This window comes from Anabrus simplex, chromosome 5 (assembly GCF_040414725.1).
Source record: "Anabrus simplex isolate iqAnaSimp1 chromosome 5, ASM4041472v1, whole genome shotgun sequence".
Classification (NCBI taxonomy): Eukaryota; Metazoa; Arthropoda; class Insecta; order Orthoptera; family Tettigoniidae; genus Anabrus; species Anabrus simplex.
This window is the reverse complement of record NC_090269.1, coordinates 257820068-257838376: the sequence shown is the minus strand read 5'-3', so window position 1 is coordinate 257838376 and position 18309 is coordinate 257820068. Positions and strand designations below refer to the sequence as shown.

The 18309-nt window shown below is 38.2% G+C and overlaps 1 protein-coding gene across 1 annotated transcript in view; it reads right to left on the bottom strand.

Moving 5' to 3' along the window:
- SecS (Sec synthetase) overlaps positions 1 to 18309 on the bottom strand; it is a 180303-nt gene that overhangs the window by 39635 nt on the left and 122359 nt on the right. The window contains exon 7 of the mRNA XM_067147362.2: positions 7903 to 8024. Within this exon, the coding sequence (XP_067003463.1) occupies positions 7903 to 8024 (122 nt within the window). The remainder of the gene's footprint in view (positions 1 to 7902; positions 8025 to 18309) is intronic.

Here is an 18309-nt window from a genome sequence, read left to right as displayed (position 1 = left end):
ATTGTTACAGCATTATTATCGCAACTTCTCACAAATACTCGAAGCAAGAAGCAGCATTGTATCACTGAGGGAGAAATAAGCAAATATTACGAGCTGATATCTACTATTTGAATAGAATTGGTAAATCATTTGAGATAAGAAGACAGATATGTAAGAATTTTGCTTTGGAACATGTGAAAGAATCGCCGAGAAATTAAAATATTACATCAAGAAGCAGATTACGTAAGCACTACATCACAAATTCCGAACAACAGCAGCGGATAATATTTTAAGCTTGCCTGCAAGACATATTAAAAATCACAGCAATTAGAGTCGATATATGTAACAGAAATCAGAACATATAAGCGAATTACAGGCAGACATATTGGTAATCTAAAGGAGAATATTCAGAATTGAAAGTTAGAAACATTTTATTTAACACCTAAATTGATACTAGAAGGCAGTGATAACCCAACGATGATGAAACTGACCATGTATATTTGCATTTCTGTTACATCTGCGCAAGACATGCCCATCAACATGAACTAAGAAGACCATGGCCGAAGTCCGGTGAAGGCGTTACCTGAGATGACAGAAAACGGAGCATGACCTGTGCCACAGCATCCCAGAGACCGGGAAATGTAGCAGAGAGATCTAGATTGCAGATGGCCCAGTACATCTGATTTCAACATCAATGGAGCCAAGGGAAAAAGATAAGTCAAATACGTCTACGAAGTAAGTAAATTGGAAACCTTTTTAAACAAAATATAATTTCAGGATGTTCAGTAAGTTATAGAGCAGTGAAATTTGCGAATCAGCTCATAAAAAGTGGATTTTTGGCATGATATCATATACATGTAACAATGTCAATGAAATAGCAAATCTTTGGCTAGGATGTGAATGTGATATAGGTAACTTACCAGTGCGTTCGTAATGTTGTTTTTTCTTTGCTAGTTGCTTTACGTCGCACCGACACAGATAGGTCTTATGGCGATGATGGAACAGGGAAGGACTAGGAGTGGGAAGGAAGCGGCCGTGGCCTTAACTAAGGTACAGCCCCAGCATTTGCCTGGTGTGAAAATGGGAAACCACGGAAAACCACTTTCAGGGCAGCCGACAGTGGGGTTCAAACCTACTATCTCCCGAATACTGGACACTGGCCGCACTTAAGCGACTGCAGCTATTGAGCTCGGCCGTAATGTTGTCATATATAGAAAAGAGATTAGTACATGTGAATTACAAGAGTGATATCGACATTGTGGTTAACAATTAAGTATTTATTCATTTTCCACTTAGTCAATACAATGATTGCTTAAGGCAATTTTTAATGGTCAAAAGTGGTACATGTTTCGTATATTATCAACATCTTCAGCCACATAACACTGTTTAGATGAAAAATATATAAATTGACAAAGTAATGCTTTAGAGGAAGTGTCCTTAAAATTAACATAAGATTGACAACATTAAAAAAATTGTGGTTAACGTAACAGATAAGTTATGGTTGACATATTATAAAATGGGGATGATACCATGCCTTAAATATCTTATAGTTGGATTATGTGAAGATAAATGAGTAATATTAAAGATACCGAGATGAATTAAGAAGAAATGGAATATTCAAGCAAATAGTTGATGATCAGGGAATAGTCTGCGTCAAGTCAACGTGTATATGAAAGTTGTTGAGATGAATGAAGAAATATGATGAGAAAATATGAAATTGATGTATATGAAGAATAAGTGAATAAGAAGAATAATGATGGTGGTAGTTATTATTTCGTCAATAAAGAAGAGAATGATTTGTTGCAAGGGTTATAGTGAGAGTATTGATGCAAGTTGAGGTTAATAATATATAGTTGACTCCATGATGAATAATAATTCCTAGGTATTCCATATCCAACGTTGAATATGAATTATTTATCTCACATATAGAGAGTAGGCACATATAGATCATTGAGATAAGCACATATAAGGAAAGTTAGGTAGAATTTAAACCAACGTTACCCAGATTTCAACCACAGTCATATTCGCTTAACAAATAAAGATATATCACATTTACCTATCATAATTATGATACTGGTGAGGTTACTGACACATAATTGATGAAGATATTGGTAGTTAGAGTCTTCTTAAATGGCATGCCAAACCTATTTTCATAAAATAAAGATGAATGAGGTGTTGTAAGTTAGTGATGACATGTTGTTATGTTGCATATGATACATTCATGCAGTTAACTTGATTCGTAGAAGTTATGACAGGGATGATAACCACATGAGCTATTAATATTAATAATAATGATAGATGATAATTTTTGAGAATGTATATGTAATTAATGAGTTATCGCTTATCTTTTTTCTGACGTATCCACATATAAGAAAACTGAAATGAATGAAATTGTCAATGATTATTGAAAGTACTGATATCTTAAATATTATTATTAATCAACTACGACAATGTGAATGAAATTAGGATTTTTTAACTCAAGGCAACGAATGATGCTCAATGATTTCCAGATTGATCTGTAAAATTTTAAAACTTTAACGAAGGTAAGGATTATAATTTCATTCGGTAACAAAGAAAAAGACAACAAGAGATGTGATTTTAATTTACTGGCAACAGAATTCCAAGAATTATCTTAGATATAATTTCCATTATTGACATAATTGTAAATTTTTGTCTCAATCAAAGCTTTGATAACTTATTTCATTAATTAACGAGTTTTACATAAGAAGAGATACTTATTTGGAATGATATTTTATTCTTCTTTCATTTTCAAGATTCTCAATCGCAATAAATAATATTAATGAAACTTATTAGCGTTTTTATGTTAAAATAGTATAAGTCAATAGCTATAAACCATTAGGTTAAGAATTACTAATTTGATTATGTCAAATGATTGATCGGTAAAATGTAGACGTCCATTAACTGAAATCAAGCGAATTCAGCCGGCGAAAACTGCGAACCAATTTTTCCTTTGGACCCATGACCTCAAGGAACGAGGAAAGTTAGAAATTTACTTGAACATGAGCTAGTCTGGATTTCTTTGCGGCCTGACCTGGACGCGGGAAGGGTGCAATACTGTGCAAATCATTGGCATAGTCTTATTATCAAATCTTGCAATTATCAGCCACTTGCACATCTCGTTTGTGCTTTTCAATTATTTCCTTCCTAACTTCCATCATAATCATCTCCTTCCTACTGAGTTACTTTTCAGCCTTTTCTTTTCCTTCACTGGGCCTATTGCTGCAGTTCAATTACAACACTAATAAAAAATAAAAAACATGTATGCTCGTATGGTGTTGACTATGCGACTGAGGCACGCCAACTGAAGTCCAGCATGGGAGAACATTACATGCAATCCCCTAGGAAAGAGCGAGGCAGAGGGGGGGAAGGAAGTCAGCACATGTAATGCTCATACTGCAGAACCTCGCTCGCTTACGAAGTTACAATTTATTAAAATAATGAACGTAGGTTTTCGTGGCTCATATTATTAACGTAAATAAATAAATGAATACTGGATTAAAGCCACTATATTTATTTAATGAAGCCGAGCTTTCAGTCAACTTGCATTGGCCTTCATCAGGGCAAGTTAAATTCTGCTTCCGACAGTGAGCAAAGAAATTCAAAGAAACGTGGAAGTCATGACCGTACTATCCATGGCCTACACCACTAATAGGACTCAAGGATCACCGTGCTGTAATTCACCGCCCCCTGTTGGCAGTTTTGTGAGTGCGTCCTGCTGTTCCATGGTAGTGTTATGCATGTATTTCTGCAGTACACCACGTATTTGATAACTTGAAGCCGCCTTCCCTGTTTATGTTATTTGGGCGCAGCTCTATCTCTATGGCTTCTCATACCAGTCGAGCATAGAAGTCTTTTACAGGCGCGATGACCTTCGCTTGGTCAAAGAGGATTTCATGGTCTGTACTGTAGAAATGTTCTGCTATGACAGACTGGCTTATGGCATTCTCCGTAGAGGATGAAAGAGCAACAATCTTTACCGACCTAATGTGTTCTTTCACCCTGATGCTGACAAGCCTTTATATCATGCTAATATATGAGCAACCACATGGAACTTCATACGCGCCCGGTGTTTCAACATGTGGTTTTTCTTTGAATGGTCGAAACAGGGATTTGAGCTTCCGGTCTGTGGAGAAAACTGGAATTATATTGTGTTTGCTAAGAATGCACCCTATTCTGTCAGTTATACCTGCAACGTAAGGAAGGAATACTTTCTTCTTTTTACTGTAGTCCTGATTGGTACTATCCCTGTTAGGATTCTTGGTCTTCACAGCTCGTGCTGTGTCTCCTGTTGTATAGCCGTTTTTCTTCATGGATGTTGTCAGTTCTCTTAATACACTTGAGTGGTTATCAGCGTCTGCAACGTTATTCACCCTAGTAAGTAACATTCGAAGGAGAGCTGCTTTTTGGCACGGGTGGTGATGTGAGGACTTATGAAGGTATCTTTCAGAATGTGTAGGTTTCTTGTACATTGCATGGCCTAGTGTACCATCATTCTCCTTGTATACTAGCACATCAAGGAAAGGTAACTTACCTTACTGTTAATGGAATTTAGGTGTTGCAAAAGTTCATTTAATGTTTCCCTTCCACGTGGCCAAACTGAAAATGTGTCATCCACGTAACGATAGAAGCACTTAGGTTTCAATGGCACTGTAGTTAATGCAGCAGACTCAAAGTGTTCCATAAAAACATTAGCAGCCACTGGTGACAGAGGTGAACCCATTCCTGCTCCTTCTATCTGTTCATAATAATCCCCTTTGTAGTAGAAGTAAGTAGATTTTAAACAAACTGCTGCCAGATTTGTCAAGTCCTCAGACAAGTATCGTCTGATGTAAGCAAGCGTTTCTTCTACTGGTATATTAATAAAAAGTGACGTAACATCAAAGCTTACCAGGATGTCACCTTCGTCCACTCGTAGCTCACGTAACTTCTGCAAAAAGTGTTTTGAATCTTTAACGTGATGTTCTGTCTTCCCTGTTTCTGGACAATGCAATTTGGCTGAAAGCTCGGCTTCATTAAATAAATATAGTGGCTTTAATCCAGTATTCATTTATTTATTTACATTAATTTATTAAAATGTTTGCTCGTCTTGCAAAACACTCATCGATCAAGTTACTCGCTTACCAAGGTTTCACTATATACACATATCAAAAGTGATTTCATAGAATGTTCTTTACGGAATAAAGCATGTTATTAAGACAGTTCTTTTCCAGGTATTTTCTTGCATTTTCTCAATCTTGCATTAGTAGCGACAGGGTGGCCTGACTGTGGAACACACACCACCTACTGATGGAGGAATTCTTAGCGGGGTCACACCCTTAAGCACAAGGGACTACTGGCCACCTTACTGAAGGCCGCCATCAACAATTCGAATGCAAGCGGCACATACAGACTGGAGAACATCAAACAGGGACCTGAACTGCTCCTCACAGCCTGTAGCTGAAAGGCTGGCTGAGGACAGGCAAGTGTGGCGGAGACAGTCACTGCAATCCAATCCTAGAATTAATTACTAGAAAAGAAGTAGTATCAACAGACTGAACAACTTAAAGGTTATATTCTGAGGCTTTTTAATTAAATTAAATTAAATAAGAAATCAAGTGTCAAATGGGCTCTTTGTTGCATTTCAAAAATCTGACTATCTCTGCTGGGTTTGAACCCATGATGTTAAGATTTGGAGTCTAATATTCTACCATTAGTCTACAGAGGGAGCTTAGCAGGTGAAATGATTGTGTGTTTGTGAGGAACTGTGGGATGAAGGTCAATGTACATAGTCATTTATAAACATTAAATATGCCATCCTTTTTTGGCAATGTTATTGCTACTGAACTTCATTTCTCCAATTACCAAAAGTAAATATAAGAATCAGAGCATACCTAACTTACATAATCACAATCGTCATTAGGACAAAGATGGTATATGATTAGCATGGAAAGGGAGCTGCGGGTGTCTAAAGTTGGGGAACCACTGTTTTATACAATAGGGGTAGGATTCTGTCACTCCCATATGTCCAATATGTCCAATATTTACTCAATATCTTGTTAGGACAATATCTGCAAAGCAGATTCTTGATGTTACTTACAAATAGCTTCATGAGCTTAGTCTAACAGTTCAAGTACTAGACAATGGACTACCATATTTTCTCTCATAATTAACGTCCTCGCATAATTTACACATCCCAATATTTTTGAATCCAAAGTTGAGAAAAAGAAATGTTCACGTATTTGACGCACCCACTTCTTCATACATCCATCACGCCGCTCCGGATGCGTTTCGAAATAAATATGTCAACTACTCAGGTAGCAGCCTTCCCATTGCGAAACCAGGCATTCCAAATACTGGGCAATGTGCTGTTATCAGCCGGTGGAAAATACCACTGCACTACTTCAGTGAGAGAATCAGTGCTGAAGTGACTAGTGACACTCTTCCAGTCTGGTACAAACATATTTTACGAATGTTTCGGGTATGCGACATGCTTTTTCTGTTACCTAAAAATTGTTTGTTAGTCCACAGTGAGCAAGTATTTGAGTAATACCGCATCATATAAACTCGCAGTAATCAGTTAATGCCAAAACATACGGGAATAGGGCAGTGGGCCGCAAGTATTCAGTTTCAGAATGCAACATGCGCTACTGCGGTAACAGAGACAAACAAGTCTCACAAATTATTTCGCGGACCAAACAGTGACAAATTTCCGCAAGTAGAGGAGGATCTGCTTAAATATATTATTTCGTTATGCAACGTTGAATATGCCATTTCTCGCAAAATGCTGTATTTTAAAGGACGAGAAATAGCTGCCGCACATGGAATAAGTGTCTCGGATTTGAAGGTCAACCGAGGCTGGATGATTAATTTTATGAAGAGAAATGGACTTTCTCTTCAACAAAGAACAAAATTATGCCAAAAAATGCAGAATTATTTCAACCAAAAAGTAATTGATTTTCTTTGCTTTGTTACTGAGAAGTGTAAAGTGAAAGGATATTTGCTCTCCCAAATAGGAACTGCAGGTCAGACGCCAATTGTTTCTATATGCCACAAAGTCGAACAATCAATAAAAAAGGGACATCGAGTGGTATCGTATGCACTACCGGAAGTGAAAAACAACGATGTACTGCAATGGTTGCTACAAACAGGTGATGGCAAGAAGCTTCCACCTTATGTTGTTATAAAACGAAAAAAATTCCTAAAATAAAATTTGCATGAGGGATCAACGTTCGTATCCAAGATAAAGGGCAGATGGACATGTCATTCATACAAGAATGGATACGAACGGTTTGGGGAAATCTAGCAGGGTCCCTTCTTTGATGCCGGGCCCTTCTTGAGTTGGACAGCTTTTCTGCCAGTATGTCATTATTATGCACTTACATGAATTGTACTTTTATTAGTTCATGTTTATTCCACTTCAGGTTGTATTGTCAACTCATAACGGGAAGAATATTTTCCAGTGTCAGTACTTCAAACCTATGCATCCAACTTACCTGATGTAACCTATTTAACTTTTCAGAAAAAATCTCACGCTGGAATTTTATGCCAAATGATGATAACCACAAATAAGTTGAACCAATTGTGTATATATTATATTTGATGTATCTTTTAAAAGTAAATGTTTTGTAAATCATTTTTTAAATATCTGAATTCCTTGAATAATTTACGCATCCGAAGTTTTCACCTGTATTTTTCGTCAAAAAAGTGTGTTCATTACGTGATAAAATACGGTAAGTAGTCCTAGTCACATATGCATAAGAAGCAATCTACGTTTCATTGCGCAAGATGTCCCTATTTCACAGTAAATGCTTTCTCATATCTCATGACCATTCCTTTTAGGCTTCTATGGTACTATCCACAGTACAACTATGATGTAAAAATCCAATCGTCTACATAACAAATTAATAAAATACCTTGTCTTACCTGGATACATTCTAGATATTCGTTCCACAAGTCCTTTGTCAAAACCAGCAATAACTGCACCACCCACAGGAACCAAAAAGTTCTTATCAGTACTCTGTACAAAAGCATCAACTCTTCCTTTCCTGAAATCAGTAAGATTCATGATGTTAGTGAACACAGTCATGTAAATAATAAAACAATTACAAACAATACATAGAAATCTAAAATACAATAACTATCTTTGGTTGAAAAGAAAATCAGTACCGAGTAATTCTGTGCTTAAAAACAAAAATTAGTTGAAAAGTTTAAGTGTAATAATAATAAAGTTATTTGCTTTACGTCCCACGAACTGCTTTTTCGGTCTTTGGAGACGCCGAAAAGTTGAGTGTCATCTGTACTTAACCTAAAGCATTCCAATTGTTTAGACAGGCATAATGCCATTTCATCACTATTTTGTCAACTAATGATGGAATGGCTATTAACTATTTTAAATTATTTTTCCCTGAACTTGATTTCTGTGGATTCTTTACCAACTGTAACACTGTAACTAGCGTTAAAAACTTACATTGAGTACAAACGACTTGATAGAGCACAAAATAGAATGAGGCAGAATAAATTAGCATGAACCAGATATTTCATATATTAATGTATATTTCTGTTTCAGGTGTCATCCCCTCATGTTAAGTTGGCAACCCTCATGGAATAGTTGTCCCTATTTTTCACATTCCATATCAGAGTTACTGTATCATGATGTCAAATCAACATCAAAGGTTCAGCACCAAGAAATTTCTCTGCCAATGTTTACATCAATGTTTTCCAACTATCATGCCTTCTATGATCAATTGTATAAGGCAGTATTTGTCATTTTGAAAGATGGGATACAATAGGCTAATTTGCTCCATTTTATGAAGATCAGAATTTTGCACGATTTTTCAGCAATGGTGATGTACCACATTTTCTCACATAAGTCACGCCCTTGCATAATTTACACTTCTCAATATTTTTAGGCCCAAAGTGGAGAAAAAGACATGTTCACGCACCGGTATTTGACGCACCCACTTTTTCGAACATTCATCACGCAGCTCCGGATGTGTTTCAAAATAAAGATGTCAACTACTCAGGTAGCAGCCTTCCTATTGCAAAACTGGGCATCCCAAATAATGGGCAACGTGCTGTTATCAGGCGGTAGGATATACCACTGCACTAGTTTAGAGAGAGAATCAGATCTGTCTGGTACAAACTTATTTTACAAGTGTTTTGGTACGGAACATGTGTTTCCTGTGATCTCAAAATTGTTTGTTAGTCCACAGTGAACAGGAATTCTAGTAATACTGCATCATATAAACTCGTGGTGATCAGTTACGCCGAAACATAGGGACATAGGGCAGCACGCTGCAAGTATTCAGTGTTCGAATGCAACGTGCGCTACCGAGGTAACAGAGAGGTGCATTTCAAGCGACCAACAAGTCTCGCAAAGCATTTCGCGGACCATAAAGAGGCAAGTTTCCGAAAGTAGAGGAGGATCTGCTTATATATATGACTAGCTGATGTACCCGTGCTTCGCTACGGAATTCTCAGAAAGACTGATTTGGTGGTTTTCCTAACTGAATTCAACATAGGTCATTACAAAAACGTCAGTAGGAATGTAGCATTTGAAAGCAATGTTATCATATAAAATACTCGATCAAATGAAAAGCCGCACATTTTCTCACTTTCAACGAACAGTACTACGGTGCCGATCTAACCGTCCAAAGTTCCACAACTGGAATAACCAGGTCCCAGACTGCCATGAACACTCCTCTGTCATTATTCCGTTAAATATTCACACTACTCATTCCAATCAGTGCCTCAGAGTAGGGATTGAATAGCTCGAATGCTATGATGAACCAGTGTGTTACGTACCAGTAATATCAGAAAATGTATGAACCAGAGGAATCGCATGCTAAAGAAGAAAGTTATCTAACTCCCCAACTACTTCCCGCCAATACACAGGCAGGCTGTTACACTCCGTATGACCAGGTGAGTTGGCTGTGTGGTTAGAGGCGCGCAGCTGTGAGCTTGCATCCGGGGGATAGTGGATTCGAACACCACTGCCGGCATCCCTTAAAAAGGCGTTATTCCGTGGTTTCCCATTTTCACACCAGTAACACCAGACTGTACCATAATTAAAGCCTAGGCCACTTCCTTCATACCCCTATTCCTTTCCTATCCCATCGTCGCCATAAGACCTACCAGTGTCGGTGCGACGTATGGCAAAATAAAAAAACCTCGGTATGCTGCAGTAATCCTATCTATCGGGGATGAGTGGAAACAGAAGACAAAAAGCACATCACAACAATCAATGGTCAATGTAATGTTATTGTTGATAAAGTTTATGAGCTTTCTATGTTGCAGGCCTTCACATTAGTTTTCTTTCAACTCTGTAATATTAGGGCGTCTTACAAAATTATTTATATCGTAGACTGTAGTTCCTTATTCTCAGACTTTACATACCTATTTTTACTAAATTCTGTTTACCCATTTTCTCGTGATTCGACGCTGATATGGACTTAGTAACAAAAATCCAAATTCATGAATATCTCTGTCATTATACAGTATGCAGTACGGTAACAATGTATAAGACATAAGTGATCGGAAATTTAATAACTTCTTACATAACTACTACTAACTTACGACATAACTAAAGTTGTGTTAGTTATGTAGTATTTATCGATACGACCACTAATAACAAATAACTTATTTGAGAATTACATTTCAGGCCTTCCCCTAAACTACCATTTCACTCAGCGTGAATAAAATAATTTATAGCCTAGATTGTACTGGTTCATCACCCGACTTTACATATGGATTTTCATTAAATTCTCTTCAGCTGTTTTCTCGTGATGCGTGTACAGACAGACAGACAGACAGACAGACAGACAGACAGAATTTACGGAAAAGTAAATAGCTGTTGCACATGGAATCAGTGTCTCGAATCTGAAGGTTAGTCGAGGCTGGATGATTAATTTTATGAAAAGAAATGGACTTTCTCTTCGATGAAGAACAACATTATGCCAAAAATGCCAAATGATATCAACCAAAAAGTAATTGATTTTCATCGCTTTGTCATTGAGAAGCATAAAGTGAAGAAATATTTGTTCTCCCAAATAGGAACCACAGATCAAACACGAATTAGTTCCTATATATCACAAAGTCGAACAATTGGTAAGAAAGGGACATAGAGTGTTGTTGTACTGAATGTGTGCACTACCGGAAGCGAAAAACAACGATGTACTGCAATGCTTGCTACAACAGGTGATGGCAGGAAGCTTCCACCTTACGTTGTTCTAAAGCGAAAAACAATGCCTAAAGTAAAATTTCCACGAGGGATCCTCGTTCGTATCCAAGGAAAAGTGTGGATATACATGCCACTTGTACAAGATTGGATATGAATATATGAATATAGCAGGGTCCCTCCTTCGATGCTCAGCACTTCTCGTGCTGGGCAGTTTTCTTTTCGCCGGTATGTCATTACCATGTACTTACATTACTTGTACTTTAATTAATTCATATTTATTTCACTTCAGGTCATATTCTTCTTCTTGAGGCGCCTTCTCCTAGTGGAGGTTGGCGGTCCACATAGCCAGCTCTGGACGTGATGTTGCAGCATGGAAAGCATCTTCTGAAGTGCAGTTGTGCCATCTTCGGATGTCCTTCAGCCATGAATTCTTCCTCCTGCCAACAGACCTTTTCCCCTGTATTTTACCTTCAATGATGAGTTGTAATAGCTGGTACTTCTCGCCTCTCCTAATGTGCCCTAGATATTGGGTTTTTCTTTTTTTTTAACAGTAAGTAATAGTTCTTTTTGTTTCTTCATGCGATGAACAACTTCGTCATTTGAAATTTTCAGCACCCATGGTATTCGGAGTAGGTGGCGATATAGATACATTTCAAAGGCATCAATTCTTTTTTCTAGATTTTGGTCAAGAGAAAAATGGAGAATACATAGCACCGAATCATTTGCATTCTTAATTGCACACTTAGGTCCGATTTTGTAAATAGCTGTTTCATGCTAAAAAATTGCCTCCTGGCCTGTTCTATTCTAGATTTTCTCTCTCTCTCTTGGAATCACATTCCTCATCTAGCACAGTACCCAAGTATTTGAAGGAGGATATTTGTTCAATCTTACTGCCGTTTATTGACAGGGTTGTTGGAATTTTTCTTTTAGAGAAGACTACAACTTTGGTCTTGGAAGCGTTGACAAACAGGCCAAACTCTTCACTGCACTGGACTAATTTGTCTATCATGCGATGGAACACAGGTAATTCATTTGCTATGACAACAGTATCATCTGCATACCTGATAATGTTAATTGCCTGTCCATTTATAACTATCCCGCTGTTTTCCTCCAACAACACCTCCTTAAATATTGCCTCAGAATAAATGTTGAATAAGAGAGGTGACAGCACACAACCCTGACGAACACCTTTTCTGACTGTAGTCGCTTCTGATGTTCTTTGATCGATTTTGACATGCGGTTTGATTCCAGTACAGTGCGCTGATAATGCGTAAATCGCATTGGTCAATACCAGTCGATCTTAATATCTCTATCATCTTTTCATGTTTCGCACAGTCGAAGGCTTTTTTGTAATCAATAAAACATGTATATACATCGACATTCATGTCCCTGCACCTCTGTACTAGTACATTTAAGGAGAAGAGTGCTTCACGTGTGCCGACCCCATTTCGGAAGCCAAACTGGGTCTGATCCATATAAGATTCACATTTCTTGTAAATCCGGGTGTGTGTGATTTGCAGAAATATTTTGAGGACATGGGACATCAAACTAATCATACAGTAAATCATCACACTGGGAGGAGTTCTGCTTCTTCGGTATTGGTATGAAAGTTGATCTCAGCCAGTCAGAAGGTATCTTTCCTGATGTATAGATGATGTTGAACAACAATGTTAGTAGACTGAGGCCGGTTGAGTCCTGTTCAGCTATAACTTTAACAACTTCAGCGTAAATTCTGTCTGAACCAGTGGCTTTACCATTCTTCTGAAGTTTAATGTTATTCAATTCTTCACTCTTTGTTATTTCAGGACTGGCTTCATTGATTCTTTCGTCAGGTGGGGGAGGATCATCCCTGTCATCACTGAAGAGATTTTCGACGTATTCCTTCCATCTTTTAAGTTTTTCTTCAACTCCTAAAATAATCTCATTGTTTGTGTTCCTTAATATTTGTCCGCATCGCTTCTTTTGTAGACCACTCAGCTCTTTCACCTTTTTATATAGGTTAAAGTGATCATGCTTCTCCTGAAGTTCCTCGATTTCCTTGCATTTGTCAGACATCCAGGATTCCTTTGCTTCTCTGCATTTTCTACGTATCTCTTTGTGTAGATTTTTGTAGTTAACGGGGTCTTTATCTTTATATTTCCTTTCATTCATAAGCTCCAGGATTTCATCAGTCATCCAGTTTTGCTTTTTGCTGCTGTTTGACGTATCCTATGTTATTTTCCTGGACTTAAGTTATGCTATCTCTTATAGAGTTCCATGTGGATTCTACTTCTATATGTTGAGACTCTTTTATTGCTTCCATCTTTTCTTCCAGAGCAGCACCAACACTAGTTCTGACATCAGAACTGGCCAATTTTCTGATGTCTATGCATCTTTGATATTTTAGCACACCCTGTGGCGTTTCTAAAGCGTTGCATTTTAAAGTCCATTACTACTGGGTTGTGGTCACTGTTAATGTCAGCACCAGGATAGGTTTTTACTGATTTAACGAATTTCTTCAGCTCTTGTTTCACTAAAATTGGCAGCTCGTAACAGGAAGAATATTTTCCCGTGTCAGTACTTCAAACCCTTGTGTCCAATGTACTTGATGGACCCATTTTTGACTCTTCAGAAAAGATCTCATGCCGGAATTTTATGCCCAATGACGATAACCGAAAATGAGTTGAACCAATTGTGTGTATGTAATATTTGATGTATCTTTTAAATGTAAATGAATTGTAAATATCTTTTAAGTATCTGAATTTTTTGAATAATTTATGCATCCAAACATTTTGCCTGTATTTTTTGTCAAAAAAAAAAAGTGTTAATTACACGAGAAAATACGGTTCTACCCCAGGAATCCTCAACATTCTGCAATACATCTTTATTTCAAAAGCTTGCAGTAGATATACTGATGAAACCTTTAATGTCCACCCTTCAACAGGGCAAAGTAGCACCAATAATACCTAAAACATCATGATACAGCAATGAATTTTGAATCTAAAGTCAAGGTTGCACACACAATATTTCAACTTCAGAAACACACTTCTTACAATGCCAATTCTAGTTTAGAATTCTACATCTAGATCTCATTATTGTATTAGCCAGAATGTGAGCTACTTGAAATATGATGCCCTTTCAATGGAGATTCCGTCTACAGTGATAATACTGTTTATTTTCTGCTTGCTGAAAAATTATAAATTTTGATTTTGGGACTTTTATTTTAAGACCAAGATCCTTTCTTACTTTGTTGATCCTGTTCAAAAGGAACAATGATCTTCTAAATTGTCAGTCAGTCTCATGGTGTCATCTGTATAGTAGGCCTTGATGGTGTTTATTCAACTTTCCATTGATCTTGATTCCTTTATCAGCTTCATCTATGGTGATTCAAAAAGTAGCTTTAGAGTTTAAAAACAAAATTGGGGATGGGATACAACCTGTTTCAAACCATTTTGTATCTTGATCTTTTTAGAAATATTGTCTCCAATTTTGATGCGAGATGTGTGATTACCGTCCAGCTTCATGATGATGACAACCTCTTTACAATAATCAGATCAAAAATTAGATGTATGGCTTTTTGATCTGATTTTTGATATGCTTGATCTGATTTTTGATATGCTCTATTGGTGGAAAAATATCTAATTCCCTCCATGGGAATTTAGAATTACCAACCTCTTTACAGTCAAGTCAAATATGTTTCCCCTGATATACAAGGATATTTTGTTAAGAAAGAAGCTATTTTTTTTTTCTTTTTTCCATTGTCTCTTAGTTAATATAACCTTTAACTTTCTTCCGTCTAACACGAAATACAAAATTTATGAATACACAATAGGCCTACTATCTTGTACCAGTAGAAGAACACTGGAAAACTTACAGATTGTACAAGGATGTCACGTCTAATGCTAACAAATCAAACCAAACCCCACGGCACAACAGCTGCGAAGGGCCTTGGCTTACCAAGCAAATACCGTCCGTCCATCCTGTGGTCAGTACAATGAATCCTCTTGGCTGTTATTCTTGGTTCTCTAGAATGGGGCTGCTATCTCACCATCAGATAGCTCCTCAATTGTAATTAATAATAATAATAATAATAATAATAATAATAATAATAATAATAATAATAATAATAATAATAATAATAATAATAATGTTATTTGCTTTATGTCCTACTAACTACTTTTACAGTTTTTGGAGATGCTGAGGTGCCAGAATTTAGTCCCACAGGAGTTCTTTTACGTGGCAGTAAATCTACCGACACGAGGCTGACATATTTGAGCACCTTCAAATACCACCGGACTGAACCAGGATTGAACCTGCCAAGTTGGGGTCAGAAGGCCAGCGCCTCAACCGTCTGAGCCACTCAGTCCGGCCCAATTGTAATTACGTAGGCTGGGTGGACCTCAAACCAGCCTTCAAATCCAGGTAAAAATTCCTGACCTGGCCGGGAACCGAATCTGGAGCCTCCAGATAAGAGGCAGGCACGCTACCCCTACACCCAGGGCCGGCTTAACATTGACAAATGCTTTTCATAATATAAAGCAAGTGAAGACAGTTTGCTGTTGGTAAGATATTTGTAACTCAAATTTGAATAGAATCCAGGGTGTCATTTGTACCAAGACTGATTCAAAAAGCTAAATTGAGTTTCACTGAAGTTCTTCTCTACTTTCCACCTTAGCTGAGAATAAAATTCTTAAAAACGCTTCTAGAGCATGACTCATTAGACTGATCAGCCTGTAATCACTACTATGTTTTATTAACAAAAGCCATCGTCGCCATAAGACCTATCTGTGTCGATGCGAAGTAAAGCTACTAGCAAAAACAAAAATTATTAACAAAATTTGAAAATAACGTTAAATGTACAAAGAGTAATTTTTGTCCCTCAACTCCTACTGAACACACTGATTCCAACAATATTAAGTTCCCCTGACATTTCTATTACAGTATACAATTCTGATCAGTAATAACAACACACATGATCATTTCATAATGAATACTAACCTATATTACAGGAGTTGTTCAAATTGGTATCCGTCTGTTATTGCATGCAAATTAGCATAGAGTCATGAACAATAGCTCTTTCTTCTCCAATTCCTCCCATTTCTACCGTGATCTAATGTCTTTAAGTTCTCCTAAATTATGAAAGCTACTCCAGTAGACTTTTTTTTGTCGTTTCTCTGAAGTACGATCGCACATGCCAAAGCTGAGGGAACAAATGAGTTACAACTAGGGACCTCAGGAAGCAGTTAATAAAATGCTTCATTACTGAGGGAAAACATACTCAAAAGGTGTTCAAATAAGGTGGTAGAAATATTAAGAAAAGAATGTTGTAAGGAAAGTGGTAAGTAAAGGTTAAATAAGGCGAGATAATTTTTAAAGTTTTAATGCATCATAAAGTAAAAAACATATACTTCGGTGGGCTTAATTGCAATAACAATATTAATACAGGTAATGAGTTTGCTCAAGAAATTTAGAAAAGTAATTTTGCTACCCTAACAATTCTGCTCAGAAATTAGCACTATTGGCATAGGGCATATGTACACTGAATGATAAAAATAGTTAAGCATCCATAAGGAGTGGCCCAATATTGTCCCATTTCAGTATACACGCATACCATTGATGTGTGAGTAAATTATTAGATTTATAAGGATCTGTAATGTGTTGAATACCCACCAGAGTACATTCATAATGGCACCATCCTGTTGTAGGTAAGTTGTTACCAATCAACTGTTGTGAATCAGACATTTAAGCAAGACATGGAGAGAGGACTACGTACAGTACGAAGCACCCGCAATGCCTCGCATACGCGTTAGACAGTCTATCCACCAAATGACAGCATTTGACAGAGGCAGCATTGTGGGATTGCATGAGGCTGGTTGGTCATATTGTGCAATTGCCTGGCATGTGGGCCATTCAGATGTCACAGTAGCCCAATGTTGAACTCAGGGGGTACATGAGGGCACCCAATCATGTTGTGCAGGTTTGGGTCGACCAAGAAACACCACCTGAAGGAGGACCGTCGTATGGTGCGCCAGGCATCGCAGGATCCCATAACTTCGGCACCTGCCATCCGCGAACATGTACTGGAGACTCCACAACATCCTGTGAGTTCCTGCACAGTGTCTCGACGATTTGCATCCACCAAATTGGGGTCCTACTGCCCCTTGTGTCGGTTGCCATTGACACCAGAACACCAGCGCCTGCATCTGGAGTGGTGCCTTGTTCGGGAGGCATGGACAGAGGACGACTGGCGTCGCATCATGTTCAGTGATGAGTTCTGCTTCTCCACAACCTCCGATGACCATCGTGTGCAGGTCTGGCAGCGTCAAGGGCAGAGGGCAGATCCTGCCCATATTATGGAAAGACACACAGGCGTAATCCCTGGCATCATGGTGTGGGGTGCCATAGGATATGCATTCAGGTCACCTCTAATAATGCTTCGGCAGAATTTGACGGCACAGCAATACATCCTAGACATTCTGCGTCCGCATGTCCTACCCCTTATGGCACAGCACTCTGGAACAGTGTTCAAACAAGGTAATGCACGTCCACACACAACACGTGTGCCTATGGACTGCCTAGAGCATGCTCAGGTCTTCCCATGGCCAGCAAGATCTCCGGACCTCTCCATCATTGAACATGTGTGGGATGACATTGGAAGGAGACTCCATCCCAGTATCAACCTGCAGGATCTGCAGGGACAGCTGCAACAACTGTGGAGAAACTTGTCTCAGGAGAGGATCCAAAGGCTGTTTGACACCACTCCAAACCTTGCGGCCAGGGGGGATGATGCGCGCGACACCCTACTGACCTGGCACCTACATTCCACCTGCAACTGCCAACGACCTTGTCCCTTTCATCCCATATTGTAAGTAGTTCAATAAACACTTGGTGGGGTAGAGAAGTAAGAGGATCTGAAGAAATAGGCCTTACAACAGAAGACACCACAAATAAGATAAAATTGAATACAAAACTCAAGAATACAAACCTCCGCTTTACCATTACACAAAACAAACCAACAACACGCATATTTTCAACTGAGGAAAGGGCACAAAGATTGGAGCATCTGAAGAAGTACTGGGAGGACCGCAAAGCCCGAACAATCCCTTCAAAGAGACCTGAACGATGGACTGACTAAAGTGATCCTATGTGGTCACAGAAGAAGAAGGAGAAGA